Genomic DNA, 23,240 nt, shown 5'->3' on the forward strand with positions numbered 1-23,240 from the left:
TTAATTGTATTTCACTCTCTTAGAGTTTTTGAAACTTTAAAATTATATTTGCATAAACTTAAAGGAAACTTTTACACTTATAAATAATGTTTTATTCAAATTCACGCAAGTCCAAAATTAAACCCTAAAGTTAATTCTCCCAAACACTACCTCAAAATTTTAATTCATTTTTTTTTTTTTAGACAATCGTTCAATAGAAATTCTAGTGTGAATATTAAATTTCAAAAATTAAGGGACTGTTTGGTATCACTATCAAAATTTATAAACAAAAGTTAGAAATGAAAATGAAATACCATAAATAAAAACTAAAAATCAAAAACTAATAACTTGTCTAGCTAATATTCTATAACTAAAATAAATAAATAAAAACTTGATTAAATAAATGCACATTTTATCCTCGAATCAAATAATAATTGCAAAATATGATTAAAATAATAAAATTATAAAGTATTATAATAAAAAATTATTACAATTATTTTATTTAGTTATTATATTTCAAAATTCACTTAATAAGGCAATCTCATTGTATATGACAATTGAAATAAGTAAAAATCTTTTGCAAATGAATTTTAAAAAAATATAGCATTTTTTTTTAAATTCATATGATCATTTTTTGATTTAATGAAAAAGTATGAATAAAATAAAAGATTTAATCTAAAAAAATTAATTTTAAAAAAGAAAAAAAAATTCTTTTCAATATGTTGTCGAAACAATTGAAAATTATAAATTTGATTTTTTTTTTTTTTTTGCATATAGTTGAAAATCATTAACAGAAATAAAAATAACGAAGTGAAAAAAAAAAAAAAGAATTTTTACAATTTGTTTCTTCATCTTATTTATAGAAACGTAAATGCAAAATCACCCCTCATAGCCTACTTTACCCCCCAACACACATAATCAAATAAATGGTATTTAATTATGTATTCAGTTCTCAATTCTACGTAATTACCTCGGTGGGTGTGAGATCAAGCACTCTTTGATGGCCGTCAGATCCTTTGCCGCCAGCTTGTTCAACTAAATAGCTCATGGGGGCACACTCATACAGCAGCCTGAGCTTCCCATTCTTGTTCTTCTTGTCTCGGGGGTACCCGTAGATCCCGCCGTAGAGAAGTGTCCGGTGGAAATCGCCGACCAGACTGCCGATGTAGCGAGCAGAGTAGGGCTTGCCGGAGGGACCGGGGTCCTTGAGGTCGTCGATGTACTTCTTCAGCTTGTCGTCCCACAGCTGGTAGTTGCCTTCATTGAAGGCGTAAATCTTGCCGGATTTAGGGATCTGGATTTGTTCTTGGGTGAGGACGAACTCGCCGTACATGGGGTCCAGAGTGAAGGCGAAGACGCCGGTTCCGATGGAGAGCACGAAGATGATGGAGCTGGAGTACATGCAGTAGCCGGCGGCCAGAAGGTTGCTCCCCGGCTGGCATACGCTCACCACGCACCTCTGTTCCCCTTGGTCTAGCTGCAATTTCGTTTTACTAATCAACGTTCCAATATTAACTAGTTAACTGTAGCATATATTAACGTTTAATTAAGATGACTTTAGAGTTGAAACCATTAATTAGTTAATGGTTTATGTATGTATGTACCTACCGTGGTATCATCACCAATATCTGCGAGGCACTCATCGTTAGGGCTATAAATCCCGAAGATAGAACCAGTAGATACAGCAGCGTCAATATTGGAAGATCCATCGAGGGGGTCAAACACCACGATGTAGTTGCCGGAGTAACTTTCCTCCACCGCTACTGGCACGTCTTCTTCCTCCGACGCTATGATCCCCGTCCGACCACTCGATCTCAAGCAATTGGAAAACACCTGCATGCATATGTCATTGCAAAAAAAAAAAATGAGTCAAGGAATCACCAAATTTCTGCAATTAACACCGAAGAGTCAATTTTGAAAGCTAAAATTTTCAAAATGCCGCATTTTATTTTCTAAAGATGCTATTTCAACTCGTCTATTATTTACTTAAGGATTAGGTTATATCTATGAGACTCTTTATTTTTTCTTTTATCTTTTTTGAAAATAATTAACTTTTTGAAAAGAATCAAATAATATTGCAATTTTAAACAAAATTATTATTGAAATGATATTTACAAGAATAAATAAATAACATTCTATACAAAGCTATAGATTATTTCATAAAGGCTTTAAACTAATGCCTTAATTATCTATAGTTTTGAATTATCTTCCATCATAATCATGTAATACTATTAGAAGTGATACAAAATTAGACACGAACTTGCACATTGGTGCTTACCAATATAATATTTTTTTTTAATCATTGCATCAGATAATAACTCATTTATTGATTGATATATTTTTCCATACCAATTGGGAAAAAAAATTAATTAGAATAAAGTTAAATCAAATCTAATTCCACAAGCATAAGTGTAGAAAGTTAGTGTGCATATGAAAAAAATTTAAAACACAACCATTGGTAGAAATTTCTTTAAATTATATGCACATACTAGAAATTTAAGTTAGAATTAAATGCAAAAAGAAAAAATTTTGAATATTGAAAATATATATTGACATCGCTCTCTTTTGTAAATAAAATAAATGTTGATATTTTTTCTTATGTAAGTAGTATATTGTCAAATTACATGCACTCTATAGATACAATAATAATCTACTGTTATGAATACTTAAATTTTCATGGATGATGATTAAGTTGAAATTTGAACACTCAGGAACCCTATAGACATGGGAGAGAAAGGATCTCAATGAAAGTCAAAATCTAGATTTTAAAGGACATGTAACATTTTTATATAAGATTAAGAACAAGATTAACATTACATATTTTATTACTTTAAATACGATCAAAATTTTGTCATTACTCTATATATATATATATGTATATATAACAAGTTGGAATTGGTGGGATACCTCATTAGAGACAACGTCGAGCTTCTTCTGATCCTCTCCTTGGATGTTGACGGCGCCCTGGACTCCGGTGAGGTTGGAAATGCCGGCTCTCTGCACCAGCGACGCAATCTGCTTGCACGCCGTCGAAATGCTCGAAAGCACGATGGTGAGCTCCGCATCGATCTCCCCCGCCTGCTCCTGCTTCAATAGCCACCCCGTCAGCGTCTGAATCTCGAACCCGCCGCCGCCCTTCTTCTTCGTCTCTGCCGCCGGCGCGGCAGTTCCCGCCGCCGTGCAACGCACTCCTCCGGCCTCGTGCCGCCGCCTTTGCCTGCTACTGTTGGTACACGAGCTGAGAAACAGCGCCTTGGCTTCCCAAACGCATAATTGGGAAGGAGAGGGACGAGAAGTTGATGACGAGAAGAGGAGGTGTGATGGCGGCGGTGAAGTTGCTGCAGCCATGGCTATGCTTCTGTATTTTCTGCGCTTCTTTCTTTGTTTCCTTCTTTCTCTTCTTCATTTGGGCTTTTGATTTTGGATTGTAAGGCTGGTAAGGATTTGAGTTAAGCTGGGTCCCTCTTATCCTAGATCCTCTGCTCTGTGCATGAGGTTTGTGATCCTCGTTCGTTTTTTGAGGATGTAATCAGGGGAATGGTAGTTTTTCTTGTGGGCCTTCAGTGAGGGCGGGCGCGGGAATTGTAGTTTAATTGTCTGGGCTGATGAGCTATGGAAGCCCAAAATTTGATGACGGGCCGGACTCCATTTAACCCACCACATGCTCTCTCGTGTCCTAGTTGTGTAGGTCGTGGAAAGAATGTAAGTGCAAGTTTAGCATGAAAGAATTTGAATAAAACCAAAGAAATGAAATTAAATTTATCTCTTCATTCAAATTTCCATCCCATTTTAAAAAATCAAATTGAGAGTCAAAAGGGAACGGTACAATTAGATATTGTTATTTCTAGTGAGAGCTAGCTCGGATAGTTTACAAATTATTGACTACTTTTCTATGTGAGACTAAGTTTGTCAAGACAACTAGCTTGTTTTTAAATAATTGCTAGCTTGGTTATGAAGACTTGCAATGGGATATTGAGCTCTATAGATGATTTTTACTTAAGATATTCTAAGATTGCGTTATCACATGTCCCATGCTATTTTGGTAGAGGATTTCCTAGAGAGAGTGAATGCCTAGATGGTTGAATCTTCATTTGATGTATATGACTCATTGTTGTGTTCCTCTTCATTTGGGTGAGGGTCTTTTCGCTATATAAATTTACCCTCACAAATCATACCCTTTCATTTTAGCATTCTCGGGGAGACCAAGTTCAAAAGGAAAGTTGTGCCCAAATGTCGATCAAAAGGTTGTTTTGGTGCCAGTTGGTGAAGTAGACATAAGTAGAATCTCCTTTGCCAATGAGTTACTTTTCGTTGTGGTAGGCAAAAGGCTTGGCTTTGAAATTTTTCCCCCCAAATTTAGGCACTCAAAGTTGGGGTTTTATAGATTGTATGTTACTTTCTTTGAACTTATATGAGTGAGTTTAAATGACTCAAAAATGGATTTTGAGATGGAGAGTAGTCAAATAAGTTGGATAGCAGTTAAATCACTACAACTTCACTTGAGTCAAAATAATAAATTTTAAATCGCTTCACTTGAATAAAATATGTAAAGATTTTACATATTTTTTCACTTGTAGACTTTCATGTACACTTATATATGTAATTATAAATGAACTCTGCACTATAAGCATGAATGAAAGAAGTCTATAATCCAAACTATAATATTCATTCTTCATATCTAAATCAAATATCAGAATCTAAATTTAGTCAATGACCATTAGGTAAACATTTAATCCAAAAAAGTAATTATGTACACCATAAAAATCCAATGTCTTCTTTCATAATATAAAAAAAAAAAAAAAAAGAGTTATCTAACTACCGATATTAACATACATAAATAAATAAAAAATGTTTATAATAATATAGGCTCTCTCAAAAATTCGGCATGTTCTTCGATGTCTTTAGACATCCTAAAACTCTTCCCAAGCAAAAATTTAAATAAAATCTTAATGAGCAAACAATAATATTCTATTCCATAAAAATGTTAAGGGCCCACTCAATTTTGGAAAATAGTTTTTATTTTTCATTTTAGTAGTCCAAAAAATTACAAAAAAGGTTGTTTTTTTTTTTTACAACATTTGTATGAAATAAATGAACATTAATAATAAACAGTTTTGATATTGTTTACTTGTGAAAATAATTTTATTTTTTATTTTTTATTTTTTTAAATAATTACAAAAATACCACAAAAAAAGATTGTTCATAATTATATAGATTCTATAAAAAATTCGGCATGCTTTCCTGTGTTTTTCTAGCATCCTAAAATTTTTTCCATGCATCTTAATGAGCAAACAGTAATATTCTATTCCATATAAATATTTGCAGCTCATTCAGCTTTGGAAAAAAAATTTTCATTTGTATTTTAGTTGTCCAAAAAATTACAAAAAAAAAAAAAAGTTAGTTCATTTTTCATTTTTGCAACGTTTGTATGAAATAAAAAAATAATAATTAACAATTTTGATAGTATTTTCTTGTTAAAATAGTTTTATTTATCATTTCTAATTTTTCCTATAATTACAAAAATACCACAAAAAATAAAATTTGTTCATAATTATATGGATTCTATCAAAAATTCGGCGTATTCTCCTATGTCTTTCAAACATCCTAAAATGTTCTAGATGCAAAAATTCAAATAAAATCGTAATGAGCAAAAAATAATTTTCTATTCCATATAAATATTAAGAACCTATTTAGTTTTGAAAAATAGTTTTCATTTTTAATTTTAGTCATTGAAAAAAATGTCAAATAAATAAGCAAACTCTTTATTTTCTATCTTTTTAATATGAACCTAAAAAATTTAAAAATAAGCTTTTTTTTTTTAATTTTTTAAAAAATAAATATTTTTAAAATGAAAAATATTTTTCATAACTAAATGGATCCTAATTTATTTAAAATAAATGAAAAAAATTGTTCTTAGGAAATTTGAGCTGCAAAAAGAATCAAACCAAAGCAATTCAAGTAACTTGAACCTCAACAATTTAGCAAAAGACATTAGAAGTTACATTTTCTGTGCTAACAAATTTAGCAAAATCACCTGCTAGTTGGTTGTTGCATATGCTTTTCATCATACTATATTTCTCTTTCCTTCTCAAAAGGGAAAAAATAATAATAATAGTGGGATTATGATTGGAATGGTGGATTAGAAAATTTTTTTGATGAGCCGGAGTCCCATTAACCCAACAGGCACCACATGCTCTCTTGGGTCCAAGTTGTGTAAGCCCTTACATCTCTTGGCATATGTTTTTTATTAGAAAATTTGTTTTTTTTTTTTAGTAATCGTCATGTGATTTTAGTTGGAGAATGAAGAGCAAAAGAAGAAGATATTTTTATTTTAGTTGTACTGCATTTAATTTTTATATTTTTGGTCTGTAATAATGCATGCATATGTATGATATGTTTGAAAGCTGATAACAAACTTAGGCTGACCATAGGGAACCCAACACTTGCACCAAAAATATTTTTCTAAAATGACTAAATTCATACAAAAGGTTTAGAAATAATTTAGGGTCAAATTTGGGGCAAAAAAAGACTTGGTCGACCAACGTTGGAGTTTTTGGGTTAATTAAATAGTCCCGGTCGACCGACCCAAGAACGTTTAAATCACCACGGTCGACTGAGCACTCTGTAGGATAGAAATTCAAAAGTTTGACTTGCTCGGTCGACCGACCCACTTTTGATCTAAGCTTCCTCAATTGATCGACCTTTGAAAATTTGACTTTTCCACTTACTTGGTCAACCGAACTTATAGTTCAAAATCACATTGGTCGACCGAACCTCATGAATGGTCAACCAGCCTCTTGTCATGGTTGACCGAACCCACGAAGGGTTCAAAATCACCTTTCTTTTGGTCGACCATCATGTTCAATTGGTCAACCGAGTTAAGCCTGAAAATTCAAAATTTACATAGGTTGGTCGACTGGCCCTTACCCTTGGTTGACAGAACCTCTCGGGTTTAGTAAATTTAACCACGATAATTGAAGTTAAAATTTAATTAAACTTTTCTAAAATTTCCAATATATCCCCAACGGTCATAATTTTCAAGACTTCTATAAATATCATTTTCATTTGCTTAATTAGCAACTTTGATTATTTTCAAAAACCTCTCAAATTATTTTCTTAATCAAAGTTCCCCCACTTATATTTTTATTGCAAAATCATTTTTTGGGTAAATTTTTATACTCTCCAAACTCTCTTTGATTCTTTCCTTGAAACATTTTTAAGAGAGTATTTTGTTTGGACATTTATTTTGATTGTGTTTATTGCAAAAACAACTCTTGAACATAATTCCTAATTTCTCCAAATACTTTTTATTGCTAATATTTGTTGGAGAAATACTTAGTTTATTTTGATCTTTGAAGCGTGTATTGCATATTTCTCTCAACATCAAAGATCACACATCTTCGTTTTTGCAAAAATATTATTAAGACCAAAAGCCCTAGGTTCTTCGGTTCGTCTTTGAAAAATACTTTTTAGAGAGTATTTTATTAGGATTCAAATCTTTGAAGCATTTTATCAGATATATCTTTTTTCAAAGATTGGAATATTTGTTTTGAAAAATGTCATTTCTCTACTGAGCATAACTCATATCATAAAAGAGTGCATGTATTTGAGCTTTTAATGTGCACATTTATGCTTGTATTTAGAAGTATTTTAATATGTACAAAAATATTTTCATGTATCGGTTTGACTCAGCCTAGAATTGAACAGGGGAGTCTTAGCTCCATAAGTGAGATTGGTTCGGTTTAGCCTCGTAAATTGAACTGGGGTGTCTCCGCCTCGTAAGGGAGACCAGTTGGGCTCAGTATGGTAATTGAGTTGGAGTTTACCTCACCCCGTAGGGAGAGGTTGTAACAGCTTCTGATCCGCCTATTTAAGTGAGCAGGGATAGTGGAATCCTTGGGGGGTATGCCCAATACGGGGACATAGGCTGGTTTGTCCGAACCTCGAAAATAAATATCATGTGTCACTCTCTCTCTCTCTCTCTCTCTCTCTCTCTCTCTCTCTCTCTCTCTCTCTCTCTCTCTCTCTCTCTCACACACACACACACACATTTAATTACTGCACTTTAGTTTCCATATGTGTATGCTTGCTTATTTACTATTATAATTGTTAGCCTTAGTGGCTACACCATCATTGTTTAATGTGTTTTGATGATATTAACCTATATGTTGTTCCTAGTGTTTTCCTATCTTTGCATATCATGTTTACTATAGATACTCGTACATGAATTATTGGATTGAAGGCAAAGATCGGACCGAGTAGATGTTAAGAAGGAAAGATCAAATGGACACGTACTCGGAATGACCCAAGCACAACCAAAGGAAGCTTAATTGGAGAATTATTTGTAATAAGGGTTGTGTGAGGTAGTACGTTTTGTAACTCTTGTGAATGTGTTTCTTGCATGATTTCTGAGCAAGATTTGAGCAAAGCACATGCATACTAGGACACATGAGTTTATAGGATCGTACTAAAGACATACACACAAACTCACCTTTCATGGCTTTCTAAGTTAAAACAAGAGTTTGTCAAATGAATCCTAAAACTCAAATATGTTTTCAAAGGGACAAGTTTTTAACATCCTAATTTTAAGAGCATTTTTATACTTAGTCCCGATTGTGTTAAAACAAGTTTAATGTCCTAAAGGTTCAAAGAAAGTCAAGTATATTCAATAAAGGACATACTAAGCATATAAGATATCGAAACAAGTTTTCAAATATGTTTTCATAAAACAAGATATCTTATATTTATGGGAAAACTCACTTGGACAAGTTTTAATCTTCATTAGACTCAATATATTTCATATACTTTTGTCCAAGAATGTTTTAAGTCATTAAAATGCCTTTTGACAAGGAAAAACAAAGCAATCGTCACTACCGTAATGCAACCTTGAGTCCTGAACACCTTTCGGTATTTTGGACATAACTTTTTTTACAAAAGTCCAAATGAGACAATCTTAGTGTCCTTGGAAATATAAGATAAAATTCCACAACTTTCATGTTTATCACTTTTTCTGATTCAGGGACCTCGTCGACAAAATTCAGAAAATTTCGTCGATGAATTCAACGGGCAAAAGCACTCCAACGAGCGGAAAACAGCTAGTTTACCAAATAAAATAGTTTTTCTTCCCCCCCCAACGGCTAGTTAACGACTCCTTTGGTTCTTGGGCTATAAATACAAGCTATTAGACTTGTATTAACATGGTTTTGAAGGTCTTTGATCATTGTTAGTAAAAAACATTATTTTATGCAAAACCTAGCACATTGCATATTAGTTCTTCATTACATGTGCTCATTCTCTCTTACTCACTTATTGTGTTTGATTCAATTATTGAGAGAATAGTGTGAGGTTTGAGTTGTAAATCATATTTGGTCATTGTAAGGAGCATTCTTTGTAATCTTCCATCTTCTTGTGAAAGGTTCTTTGTGAACCAAGTTGTAAGGTTCCTTGTGAACCGAATCGGTAAAGGCTCTTTGTGAGCGGTAGGGATTTGTTCCCAAGTTTGTAAGGCTTGCTCCGCTGTGGAAGGAGCGATTATAGTGGATTGAGGAATCCTTGACTTGGTGCTAAGGCGTGGATGTAGGCTTGGTGCCGAACCACGTAAAAATACCAGTGTTATTCTTTCTCTCCCTTACACTCTTTATTTTATATTTGTGCATGATTTATATTTATATTGCGATATAATTTCTTATATCTTACCAAGCGTTTATTTTGTAGAAAAATACGTATTTCGTGAAAAGAGTCTATTCACCCCCCCCCCTCTAGACTATCCCGGGTTAGGACAACCAACAAGTGGTATCAGAGCGAGACGCTTGAATTTTCGGAGTAAAATCCAGAGTGTAAAAGATCAAATGGAGTATTCGGTGAGCACCTCTTCATATGGACAATCCATTTATCAACCACCAATGTTCAACGGTTCAAACTACTACGCGTGGAAAAATCAAATGTCCGTATTCATTCAAGCATATGACTTGGATTTGTGGGAGATCATCTCCAAAGGAGACTTCTCAATCAAAAAGAAAAATGAGGATATTCCGAAGACTTTATTCGAACAATCACCAAGTGAAAAAAGGTTAGTTGGGCTAAATTTTAAAGCAAAGCATATTATTTTTTATGGTTTAAATGATGATGTACATAGTCTTATTTGTGAATGTCAAACTGCAAAAGAAATGTGGGACGTACTTGAAAACATCTATAGAAACACATCACAAAATGAACAATCAAAAATATGCATGCTAGTTAGAGAATATGAAATATTTAAATTAAATGACGGTGAAGAAATTTCTTCCATGCTCACTCGATTCACATGCCTCATAAAACTTGAAAGCATTTGGTAGAATTTATTCATTAGAAAATTATATTCAAAAAATTCTTCAATCTTTACCTAAGTCATCTATGACCATTGAAGAAGTAAGAAATCTAGAAAAACCTAAGCTAGAAAATAGTTTTGTCTTAGAATCATCTTGTACTAATCAACAAGAAATAATTGAAAATAATGATATTGCATTCTTCACAAGAGAAGTTAAGAAACTTTTAAGTAAAAGACTGCAACAAAAAGAAAAAGAAGATTCATGCATTGAATGTTGCGATTGTATTAACTCTAGGCATGACATGATAAATTGCCCCCTAAACCAAAATGAAGAAAATTTTCTAAATGGGGATCATAATGTCATAAATGGTGTTACTTGGGATCAAATCGATGGATTAGTCACTGATGATGAAAATAAGAAAGAAGCATATCCTTGCTTCATGGCTAACGAACAAGAAGATGAAGTAAGGTCGGATGAGGAGGATTATGCACCGTCATATGATGAAATTGTAAATAGTTGTGTTAAATTGTTTGATGAATTACTTTTAGTAAAAAGGAAGAGTAAAAATGTTGAGAAAGAGCTTGCTTTGTCAAAACAAATAGAATTTTCTTTAAAAGAAGAAAATGAATCCCTTAAAAGGAAAAATGAAGAGTTTGTTTAAATTCTCAAAAAGAGCATGAAATTTTGAAAGAAAAGATATAAAACTTGGAAGGAAAATTGTCAAAATCCAAAGGTAAGGAACCTTGTCTTTGTTCTATCTTGAAAGAAGAAAATTGCTCTTTAAAAAATGAAAATGAGGAGCTTATGGAAAAAGCTAAAAAAATTCATGAAATTCTTCAAGGGGAAGTAGGAATTTTGAAAAATAAAATTGAAAATATTTTGAAAGAAAATACTCTCTTGAAAAACAAAGTTGAAAACCATGGTAAAATCATAAGAGGAAAAGAAAACATAAATAAATCTTTGGAAGTTAAGAAAAATAATGTTTCTAAAAAGAATTCAAAATCCTCTTATAAATCATAAGGTTATGCCTCAACAAGCAAAAATAATGCAAATAAGTCAAGACCCTCACATGAAAACAAGATTTGTCTATATTGTAAAAGAAATGGTCATGTTAGATATTTTTGCCCCTTTAGAGGAGTTAAGAGGTAAAGAAAGAAAAATGAAATGGGTTGTGAAGAAGAAGAGGAGTTAAGAGGTAAAGAAAGAAAAATGAAATGGGTTGTGAAGAAGAATCCATTAGGACCCAAGGAGGAATGGGTACCAAAAGGAAACACATGAGCTCTCTGAATTGTTTCCTTAGGACCTAGGATTAGGAATTAGGTTTAGGTAGATTTAAACCCCACCTAAGTAAAAGTATTTAATGAGCGAAAAATCCCAAATTTTGAATTGTTTAAATTACTTTATTGGGAACTTTTGAAAAACATGCCAATATTGATGAGTTCAAATTATAAAACCAATGTGATGCTTTAATTGTATATGTCATTATCAAATGGTTCCTTTTTGAAAATGTTGGCTATTATTTATGGGATAAATAGCATGTGTTCTAAGTTTATTAAATGGAAATACCTTGTTTTTATCATATAAGTTTCTAAGGTTTTGAATTTAAGTTCAAAGACATGCTATGATATGTAAATCCATCTCTTATGGAAAAGAGATGTATTTCTTACTCACATAATTCGTTTTGATGATATATGCTCTTATTTGAATACATAGTAGAATATCTAAACATAGCATTCATGAATTGAGTTTTAGTAAAAATAATCATAACAACAAGTGGCACTTTAAAATGAAGCATTTATTTGTGATATCATATGTTTGAGGAATACCTTCCCATTAGTGGCAAATTAGGAGAACATGTCTCCTATTTTCTAAGAGCATTGTCAAATAAAGCCAAGTTAATTAGAAAGGTTTATTTTCCTCCTTCTACTTTATCTCATGTCATGATTCAGGATTTACATCTTGTGTTAAATTCATTAACAAATCATGGGTTATATTTGCATGTTATCTTATGAGATATCTTAAAAGAAAATTTTTTTTCTCATAAGATTTTTGTTAGGTTATAAGGGGTAATAATGTTTTAAATGCTTAAATAGTGTTTTGTGCTTAAAATTTTAAATTTTAGTATACATTATTATTATACTAAGAACCTTAGGAAAATCAAACCAATATGAGAACTTTAGTCAAACATCCAATCTATTTCGCTTAATATATATATATATATATATATCATTATGATTGGTTATTATATGATAGTATTGGTTATTGCATACTTAAGTAAACCCCCTAAATGGACAAAGGATCTTAGCTAGTTAAATAATTTTTTAGATGCTATATACATATGTTTTTGTATGAATATCTTAAAATATAGCATATTTTGTCCATCATACAAAATTGAGCTTTTGCGAATTAATTATAGACTTTGCTCATATAGTCCTAAACTTATCTTGAAGCTTAAATGATTAATATATTCAAAAGATCATAAAATTTTTGTGCTTGGGTTGTATAATTGAAAGGAAATAACAAATTTAAAGTTCATCCAATAAATACTTCAATGTATTATGCTTATTTTGGAAATATCTTTTTTTTTTTTTTTTTATATTGGATGCTTCATGTGAACTGAATGCTTACTATCCATTCATTTCTAAATGTTATATTATTTGATGAATAGTTTATATTGATTGAATATACTGAACTGCATGCTTGATTTGAACATAATCTACTTGGTCGATGCAGATTTGTGCATTGCATGCTGGTAGTTGACTAGGGTCTAGCATGTTGAATTCATTGATCTATTTTAGGCATACGTGCTAGTTAGTCAACTGAAATTATGACTTCATAAGACTTATTTTTTAAATTCTAAATACTTTTGAAAGTCTTATGCAGTATTAGTATGGTGACCAAGTTGAACTTAGTGTTTTAACCTTAAGTGGTCACTTAGACTGGTTCATGTACATTGTCATTAATGAATATTTATAAATGATGCATGATAAAAAGATCATTTGCATGAAAATTCATTGGTAATTATAAGTCTTTGCATGTTAAATGATCATGGCTTGAAATCCATTGCATGTGGGTTGAACTTTATGAATTTTTTATAATGCATATTGAATAACTGAATAGGTAGTGGTACATGTTGAATCCTAAACATTGTATGTTATATTGAAAAACAAGCAAAATTTTCAATAATCCTTTGAATTTTCCTAGAATGCTCTAAATTATACACATGTTCTTTACCAAGTTGTTTGGACACATTTACCATGCTTAAATTATAAGCATGAATAATTTGTGCTTATTTTGAAAATGTCCATTCTTGAATGATCATTGAATGATTGATCTATAACAAATGGTTTAAACTTCTAAATCATCATTCATGAGTTTGGAAGGAAGCCAATCCAGGCTTTTCTAATATTATGGTTTAGCACCCAAAATTTTGGTATATGTGTTTAGCACACACCACCTCGCCACCATGGAAACTAGTCTTAATTGACTCTTAGAGTATTTTTAAGATAAATGACCTCTCTTTTTGATGATGATCAAAGGGGGAGAAGATATTTGAAGTTATCCATGGGGATAAGATTTATGGTGTTGTATATGTGAGGGAAAACATGATGTATGTGTGGGGGAAAATATGGAATGCATGTTAAAAGCTCAAATGAACATGAATTATTTTTATGCCTCATATGCATATAGTAAGGGAGAGCAAATTATAAATATCATTTAACAATATGCATAAATTAAGGAGGAGCGCATAAATTAAGGGGGATCTTTAAAACAATACCCCATATAGAACACCAATGGTTTGCCATCATCAGAAAGGGGGAGAATGTTAGCTTTAGATGCTATGTGAGTTTAATTGCATTGTTTTGATGATAACAACCCATTAGTGGTTTTAGGTATGCTTATCTTTGCATATCAAGTCATGATTAGTATAAATATAAATGCAAAGATTAAGTAAATTAGTAATAGGTTAGACATCATCAAAAAGGGGGAGAATGTTAGCCTTAGTGGCTACACCATCATTATTTAATGTGTTTTGATGATATTAACCTATATGTTGTTCCTAGTGTTTTCCTATCTTTGCATATCATGTTTACTATAGATACTCGTACATGAATTATTGGATTGAATGCAAAGATCGGACCGAGTAGATATTAAGAAGGAAAGATCAAATGGACACGTACTCGGAATGACCCAAGCACAACCAAAGGAAGCTTAATTGGAGAATTATTTGTAATAAGGGTTGTGTGAGGTAGTACATTTTGTAACTCTTGTGAGTGTGTTTCTTGCATGATTTCTGAGTAAGAGTTGAGCAAAACACATGCATACTAGGACACATGAGTTTATAGGATCGCACTAAAGACATAAACACAAACTCACCTTTCATGGCTTTCTAAGTTAAAACAAGAGTTTGTCAAATGAATCCTAAAACTCAAATATGTTTTCAAAGGGACAAGTTTTTAACATCCTAGTTTTAAGAACATTTTTATACTTAGTCCCAATTGTGTTAAAACAAGTTTAATGTCCTAAAGGTTCAAAGAAACTCAAGTATATTCAATAAAGGACATACTAAGCATAAAAGATATCGAAACAAGTTTTCAAATATGTTTTCATAAAACAAGATATCTTATATTTATGGGAAACTCACTTGGACAAGTTTTAATCTTCATTAGACTCAATATATTTCATATAATTTTATCCAAGAAAGTTTTAAGTCATTAAAATGCCTTTTGATAAGGAAAAACAAAGCAATCGTCACTACTATAGTGCAACCTTGAGTCCTGAACACCTTTCGATATTTTAGGCATAACTTTTTCTACAAAAGTACAAATGAGACAATATTAGTGTCTTTGGAAAGCTAAGACAAAATTCCATAACTTTCATGTTGATTGCTTTTTCTTATTTAGGGATCTCGTCAACGAAATTCAGAGAATTTTGTCAACGAATTCAATGGGCAGAAGCACTCCAACGGGCGAAAAACGGCTAGTTTACCAAATAAAATAGTTGTTCTTCCCCCCAATGGCTAGTTAAAGGCTCCTTTAGTTCTTGGGCTATAAATACAAGCTATTAGACTTGTATTAACATGGTTTTGAAGGTCTTTGTTCATTGTTAGTAAAAAACATCATTTTATACAAAACCTAACACATTGCATATTAGTTCTTCATTACATGTGCTCATTCTCTCTTGCTCACTTATTGTGTTTGCTTCAATTCTTGAGAGAATAGTGTGAGGTTTGAGTTGTAAATCATATTTGGTCATTGTAAGAAGCATTCTTTGTAATCTTCCATCTTCTTGTGAAAGGTTCTTTGTGAACCAAGTTGTAAGGTTCTTTGTGAACCGAATCGGTAAAGGCTTTTTGTAAGCGGTAGGGATTTGTTCCCAAGTTTGTAAGGCTTGCTCCGCTGTGGAAGGAGCAATTATAGTGGATTGAGGAATCCTTGGCTTGGTGCTAAGGCGTGGACGTAGGCTTGGTGTCGAACCACGTAAAAATACCGGTGTTATTCTTTCTCTCCCTTACACTCTTTATTTTATATCTTGTGCATGATTTATATTTATATTGCGATATAATTTCTTGTATCTTGCCAAGAGTTTTTATTTTGTAGAAAAATACATATTTCGTGAAAAGATTCTATTCACCCCCCCCCCTCTAGACTATAAACTCCCGGGCTAGGACAACCAACAATAATTATTCGCATACATGCATTTGATTTAAATAAGATATATTGCACATGTGTATGTTTGCTTTCATGATTAAAATTATTTTACATACATGTGTGTACATTAAATTGGGATATAAACTGTGATGAATTGGCATAAATATTTTATTTGGCCAAAATATTTTTAAAACCCAATTCACCCCCCTCTTGGCATTACACCAATTCCAACTATTGGAAGTCCCAACACGGAGTATATAGTCTAGAGGGGGATTGAATAGACTATTTTCGTGGAATACGTATTTTTTTACAAAATAAAATTTCTTGAAAAGATATAAAAAATTATATCGCAATATAAATATAAATCATGCACAAGATATAAAATAAAGAATGTAACGGAGAGAAAGAACAATACCGGTATTTTTAAGTGGTTCGGCACCAAGCCTACGTCCATGTCTTAGCACCAAGCCAAGGTATCCACAATCCACTAAAGATATTCCTTCACCAGCGGAGAAGCTTTACAACTCAAGAACAAATCCCTACACTTGGGAACAAATCCCTACTGCGCTCACCAAGAGCCTTCGCTTCGATTCACAAAGAACCTTACAACAATGGTTCATAAAGAACCTTACAAGAGATTGGAAATACAATTTAATGCTCCTTAAATGAGTCAATATGAAATACAACCAAATCCTCACTCTATTCTCTTAAGGAATGAATCTTACAAGATAAGTGAGCAAGAGAGGGTTGAGCACTTGTGAAAAATAACTAAAATGCAAAGTGCAAAGTGCGTAGATTTTGGATAAAATGATATTTTTCACAAATATGATCAATAATACTCAAAACCATGTTAATATAAGTCTAATAACTTGTATTTATAGCCCAAGAGCCAAAGGAGCCGTTAAATAGTCGTTGGGAGGGAAGAAAAAATATTTTTTTTGGTAAACTGGCCGTTTTTCGCCCATTGGACTAGTCGACGAGTCCCTGCTTTTGTCGACTAATCATACACTTCCACTCGTCGACGAATCCCCTGTGTTTATTGACAAGATCCCTGAATTATAAAAATTAATCTATATGAAATTGTGGCATTTTGTCTTGCCTTTACAAGGACACCAAGATCGTCCTTTTTGGACTTTTCTAGCAAAAGTTATGCCCTAAATACCGAAAGGTGTTCAGGACTTAAGGTTGTACTACGTTAGTGACGATTGCTTTATTTTTCCTTGTCAAAAAGCATTTTAATGACTTAAAACATTCTTGGAAAAAAGTATATGAAATATATTAAGCCTAATGAAGATCAATACTTGTACAAATGATTTTTCCTTGAATATAAGATATCTTGTTTTATGAAAACACACTTAAAAATTATTTTGATATCTTATATGCTTGATATGTCTTTTATAGAAATATGCTTGACTTTTAGGAGTTCAGGACATACGACTAGTTTTGCAAAACTGGGACCAAGTTATGCAAATATTTATAACTCATATATTACTTAACACTTGTCCCATTTTGAAAAGTTAATTGAGTATAGGATTATTTTGACAAACTCTTTGTTTTTACTTTGAAAACTATGAATTGTGAGTTTGTTACTTTTGTGCAGACCCTATATGCTCATGTGTCCTAGTATGCTTATGTAATGACTCAACTCTTACTCAAAAATCATGCAAGACACACACCTCAAGAGTTACAATACGCACTCACTCACACAACCTGTAGAGACCCGAAAAATTATAGTAGTAAATAGTAAATTAAAAGAGAGAAATAAGAAAATTTAAAAGGGAACTTACAAGGTCTCGTTGACGATAGCAGAGCGCTCGTCGACAAGCATCCTTCTTGGGTTCGTCGATGGGAAAATTCATCTCGTCGATGAGAAATTACCTAGAGGGCCGTTTTCAGGGCCTGAATCTCATCAATGAGGAGTAGGCATTCGTCAACGAGACTACTGCTTGGACTCGTCGACGAAGTGACGTGGCTCGTCAATGAGGCCACATGGACAAAATTTTATATATACCTCTAAAACAGAGTTTTAACGAAAGGAAATCATTTTTACAGTTTCTCTCTCTCTCTCTCTCTCTCTCTCTCTCTCTCTCTCTCTCTCTCTCTCTCTACACACGACCCCTCTGATTTCTCTCTAGAAATTCAGCTCCGTCTCTCCCTGATTTGATGATCAGAAGCAACCACGGTGATCCAAAGGAGATTCTCTACAACATAACCAGAGCGAAATGTTAGTTTGAGAAGTTTGGGAACCATCCTAAAATCAGGATGAGTGAATTATTTGAGTATTTTCAGTATTACCCAATTCATTTAAGGTCAAGTTCTGTATTATATGAGAATATGCTGAGGTTTTGTGAAATAAATTAGGATAATATATTCTCAAGAATAGGGTGTTTTTGAGGCCCTACAGACATGGGTTGGGGACCCCAGTAAATACTTTTAGGAGGTCAGGTAAATTATAATTCAAAAAATTTACGTGTATGTAGGTTTGGGGAAATATAGTTAATTTATTGGAAATATGCATATATATATATATATATATATATATATATATATGTGTGTGTGTGTGTGTGTGTGTGTATTATTTCAGGATTTTGGGGATAGTACATCGTGAGCGTGAGGATTAAGTTAAAGGCAAGCCTCCTAGCTAGTTAGGTAAGAGAAATATACTATGTTAGGAAATTCAAAAATAATATTAGAAAAATTATAGTATTTGTTTATTAAAGTACAGAGTATAAAATTATATAGTTTTATAGATTTCAGAACATGAGCTATATTAATTGTGTGGTCTGAGTAGATATTTGCCGAATACAGAATTTATGTAACTTTTCATAATATCATGATTTACAGTGCATATAAAGATAGATATGTTTACTAGACAGATATTTTACAAATATTATATAGACCAGTATTTTACAGTAATTGCAGAATGTCATGCTTTCCAAAACCATAACACTCAGATATTACAGATTATTACAGTGAGATATTACAGTCAAACATTACAGTTATTACAGTCAGATACTACAATTATTTTAGCGAGATATTATAGTATTTTCATATCAGATTTATAGTGTTATGATTATTTTGGAAACATGATGAAAATAGTAGGATAATTATAAAAATAGTATATACAGTATCAGACCCTGATGAATCAAGTTATGTTCAATTAGTAGAGCACGGTATCGTTACTATTTTCCAAATTAGAGTGCAATCACATATCTCAGATAGTATGTGTTCGTCAATCGTGCCTATGGAGAGATTGCAGTCTCCTATGTACTCTAAGTTGAGGAGGTCGGTTTGACAAGGTTGTTACCAGTTCCGAGCTTAGGAGAGGTTACAGTTTGGCCGAACTGAGGATTGGTAGAGTACAGTTGACTTTACCTGACAGACCAACTAGAATTAAGTCCCGCTTATGGGCCGCATCACCCTATCATGAGGGCTTAAATCATGACGTATAGTTTTTTAGGGTAAAATCTCAGTTATGTACGTGTATACAGATTTATAGAATTTCAGTGATATAGTATGATACTAAAAGTATGAAAAAGTAGAAAACTCAGATATTACAGTTATACTTTAAACTATGATAAATGTGAGTTATACCGTAGATTGATTTACCAATTTATACAGTTTCAGATATTGTCATTATAATATTTATGCAATTCAGTCACCACACACTAGTAATAACATATTTCCTCTTACTGAGTGTTGTCTCTTCCCAGTGGTTTAACATTTTTTAGGCGATCCAGTTAGGCGAGCAAATTAGGCTCGCAAATAGAGAGATCTTTTGTACTGCCCTATTTTATAGGGTAAGTGTATTCAGAGAATTATATTTTTAAGCATATGATACTGGGGTGATGTGTAATATTTATCTATGGTTTAGAAACACTGAATTCTGGTATTGTAAATATGGATGTATGACTTTCTGTTTTTCGTTGCATTGGTGTGTCAATTTGTGTACAGGGATACCTCAGTGCTCATCTAGGGCCTGAGATGTTATAACAAGTATTACAATGGTATTAGAGTATTTTATATTTTATATGAAAAAAAATGGTGTAATTTTTGGGTTGTTGCACAACCCTTATTACAATTAATTTATACACAATAAAAATTATGGGATGTGCTTTGGTGCTTCCAAGTCAGCGTCCTTCCGATCTTTCTTATTTGATGTTTACTCGGTCCAATCTTTACTTCTGATTTGGTATCTCCGTGTATCCGATTATTTGTACTTGTACTAGATAAGATCTGTAAAGATGGAAAATACTAGGAACAATAAATAGGTTAATATCATCAAAACATTTAAACCAAGATACTGTAACTGTCAGAGCTAACATTCTCCCACTTTTTGATGATGTCTAACCTCTTAAGAATCTACTTAATATTTACATTTGTGTTTGTTCTTACTAAGACTTATTGGGAGTACACCTTACTTTTCAAGAAGGCTGATGTGACAACCTGCTTAGTTTTCACATTTTTTTTCATATATTACAAAATCACAAAACTCAACTCAACAGATCATAATTTGCCTGGACCCATGGGTACTAGGGATTCATCAGAATACGTAATGGAAGTCTAAGTATCAGGAAACATACAATCACAACATTATAAATACGAAAACATCCATCACATTACCATAAATACCAAAGTCACTATATCCACTGTATTTTAGTATATACATCCCAAAAACAAGATCTATGGACATTTCTCACAAAATCCAATTGTCCCTACTAAAACTTACCCTTCAAAGAGGGCAGACAAACAGAACTAGATCAGCAGGGCTTTTCCCACTCTCCTATCTGGGGCTTCTGAAAAGTTTATAAAATTTTGGGGTGAGACACCTCTCAGTAAGGGAAATAAACTAATACCAGTGTGTGACAACATGAGTATTCTGTGTTATACATATACCATACATAACATATTCAGTAACTGTTTTGTCAAATCTGAGAAACATATATATATCATCAAAACATGACAAAACATACTGCATTTTCATAAACATATTTCATCTCATATAATAATAATAATACAAAAACATTCCCAATAGGTTAATTGGCTGTTGTCATGTATTACCTCCACATGACTGGGTTGTGTGGCCCGAAGGCGGGACCTGACACTGGTTGGCTGACCATTGCCAAGTCAAAAGTATAGTCTGTAAGTTTAATGGGTCTGCCTGACCTGGTCCGTACACCATGGGTGCTCACACACTTCTTAAAACCACATCAACCATCCAATCTCACACCACTCCGTACAACGGTGTTAACACAAATATCATGATCATGAAGACGATGGACACATAGCAATGGTATCGTGCAAGTGCTAACCTAGACCAAGCCAACTAGGTTCTGATATCTTATAACATATATTGAAACTGTGATACATGGATATCTCATATCATTAATTATCAGATCAATCATATCATTTTGCATATTTACGTATATCATGAAAAATCATCGGCCTATACGCCGGTATTTCACATTTTACCATAGCTCGACCCGTACACCGGCAAATCATAGTACAACCCATACGCTGGCAAATCATTTCCATACATCGGCAAACATACACATAGCTTGACCCGTGCGCCGGAAAATCATACACATAGCTCGCCCATATACCGGCAAATATATCAAAATCTCGGCCCATGTGCCGATTTTTTCATTATAAAAATCTGTATCATTAACACATTTCGAGAAAACAATATTTCATATTAATTTCTACTCATGCCACACTAAACAAGTTTTTCGTATATTTAACATATCATCACTTTTAACATCATTTTCCCAAATATAAATCATATATAAATATATTTATTTTTCTGAAATCAAATGCTATAACAATATACATATTTTTCATAAAATACTAACTTAGTTTATCTCCTTACCTGATTCCTGAAAAACCCCTTAGAAAATTTGTCCCGCACCCGTAAGGTTCTCAACTCAACACCCTAGAAACAGCATTCTCCAAAACTAAAGTTCAGTATTTCTACGCGTATAAAACTTCCTACAACTGTCAAATAACCAAATGCTGAGTAGAAAGTTTTACCCTGGATTTGGGATGGTTTCCACTTCAATCCTACCGACGATCCGCTCTGGCAGACTTGCAGAGAACTTTCCCAAAAGCGTCGTGATGGCTTCAGATCGTCGAACCGGCGGAAATTCAGCTCTAAATCGAAGAGAGAAGGAAGAGAAACCGAAGGGTAAGAGAGAGAGAGAGAAGTTCTGCACAGGAAAATGACTGAAAAATCACGTTTAATCCTATTTATCCTACGGAATTCGTCGACGAGCCACTTCACCTCGTCGACGAGTCCTGTAGAAAGTTTGTCGACGAACTTCAACCCTCGTCGGCGAATTTCAGGATTCCTAAAATTCTCTTTCGGTATCTTCTCGTCGACGAATCCTATCCTCGTCGACGAGCTCCTGTTATACCCTCATCGACGAATCCCCTGTATTTATCGACGAGAAGTTGAAAAATTCTTCGGGATTATCCTTTTCAAAATGCAACGTTGTCGACTGCCTCTTTCTGTTTTCGGTTTCGATTTTCATTTCTCTTTCTTTTTTTATTTAAATATTATTATTTTTCGGGTCGTTACACCCAAAACCACCTAAGAGTAACTATATTTCGAACTACGTAAAATTTTTATCTCATCTTATTTAATTTTTTTATTTATATTCTACATTTTTCATAAAACATTCTAAACTACTCAAGTAAGATCCCCAATCAAAAACCAACAGCCCTGAAAATCACATAACGTTTCGATCGATATTACGTCTTATCGCAAGTATTTGATAACGTGGGTTCATGATCATCCGTGGCTTGGCGAAACCCGGACATAGAAACACCATATATAATAAATTAGGTCTCCCGAAAAGTCGGTCCATGAAAAGCAACCCATGATGGCTGACCCGACCGCTCGCGTGCTACAAACTCCGCGGGCCTTGGGGCCGTCTTGAACTGTCTTGCTTTTTCCGCGCGGTTGCTTCCTCGCCGCCTTCCCAATTTCCCATTCAAGTCCTTTCTTAATAGTTAGTACTCCCAAACTTTTCTTAGGCGCGGCAGCCGCCGTTCGCCATCAGCTGACCTCTCTATTCCCTCGGACCAAGATGACTTGCCCGCTTGCGTTTTGTGCCCGTTGACCCAGCCCTTGGCCCGGCTCACACCGCCCGCCCTTCACGGCTCCAGTTGCGCCGCCCACCATCCCCTTTTATTTATTTGGTGGAGGAGTTTGTGGACAGCCCACCGTCTACCCACTCCCAAAATGCGCTTTTGCAAAGTAATCTATTTTTTTTTTTTAATATGCTAATGATCTCAACTATCA

The 23,240-nt window shown here is 33.3% G+C and overlaps 1 protein-coding gene across 1 annotated transcript in view; it reads right to left on the reverse strand.

Annotated features, from left to right (window-relative positions):
- The window catches only part of LOC131168584 (fructose-1,6-bisphosphatase, chloroplastic), an 8,714-nt gene extending 5,263 nt beyond the window's left edge, over positions 1-3,451 (reverse strand). The window contains exons 1-3 of the mRNA XM_058128129.1: positions 2,887-3,451; positions 1,588-1,812; positions 950-1,456 (exon numbers count right to left, since the gene is read on the reverse strand). Of these exons, the coding sequence (XP_057984112.1) occupies positions 950-1,456; positions 1,588-1,812; positions 2,887-3,327 (1,173 nt within the window). The 5' untranslated portion in view covers positions 3,328-3,451. The remainder of the gene's footprint in view (positions 1-949; positions 1,457-1,587; positions 1,813-2,886) is intronic.
- Positions 3,452-23,240: the final 19,789 nt, after the last annotated feature.

This window comes from Malania oleifera, chromosome 11, assembly GCF_029873635.1.
Source record: "Malania oleifera isolate guangnan ecotype guangnan chromosome 11, ASM2987363v1, whole genome shotgun sequence".
NCBI classification, from domain to species: Eukaryota; Viridiplantae; Streptophyta; class Magnoliopsida; order Santalales; family Ximeniaceae; genus Malania; species Malania oleifera.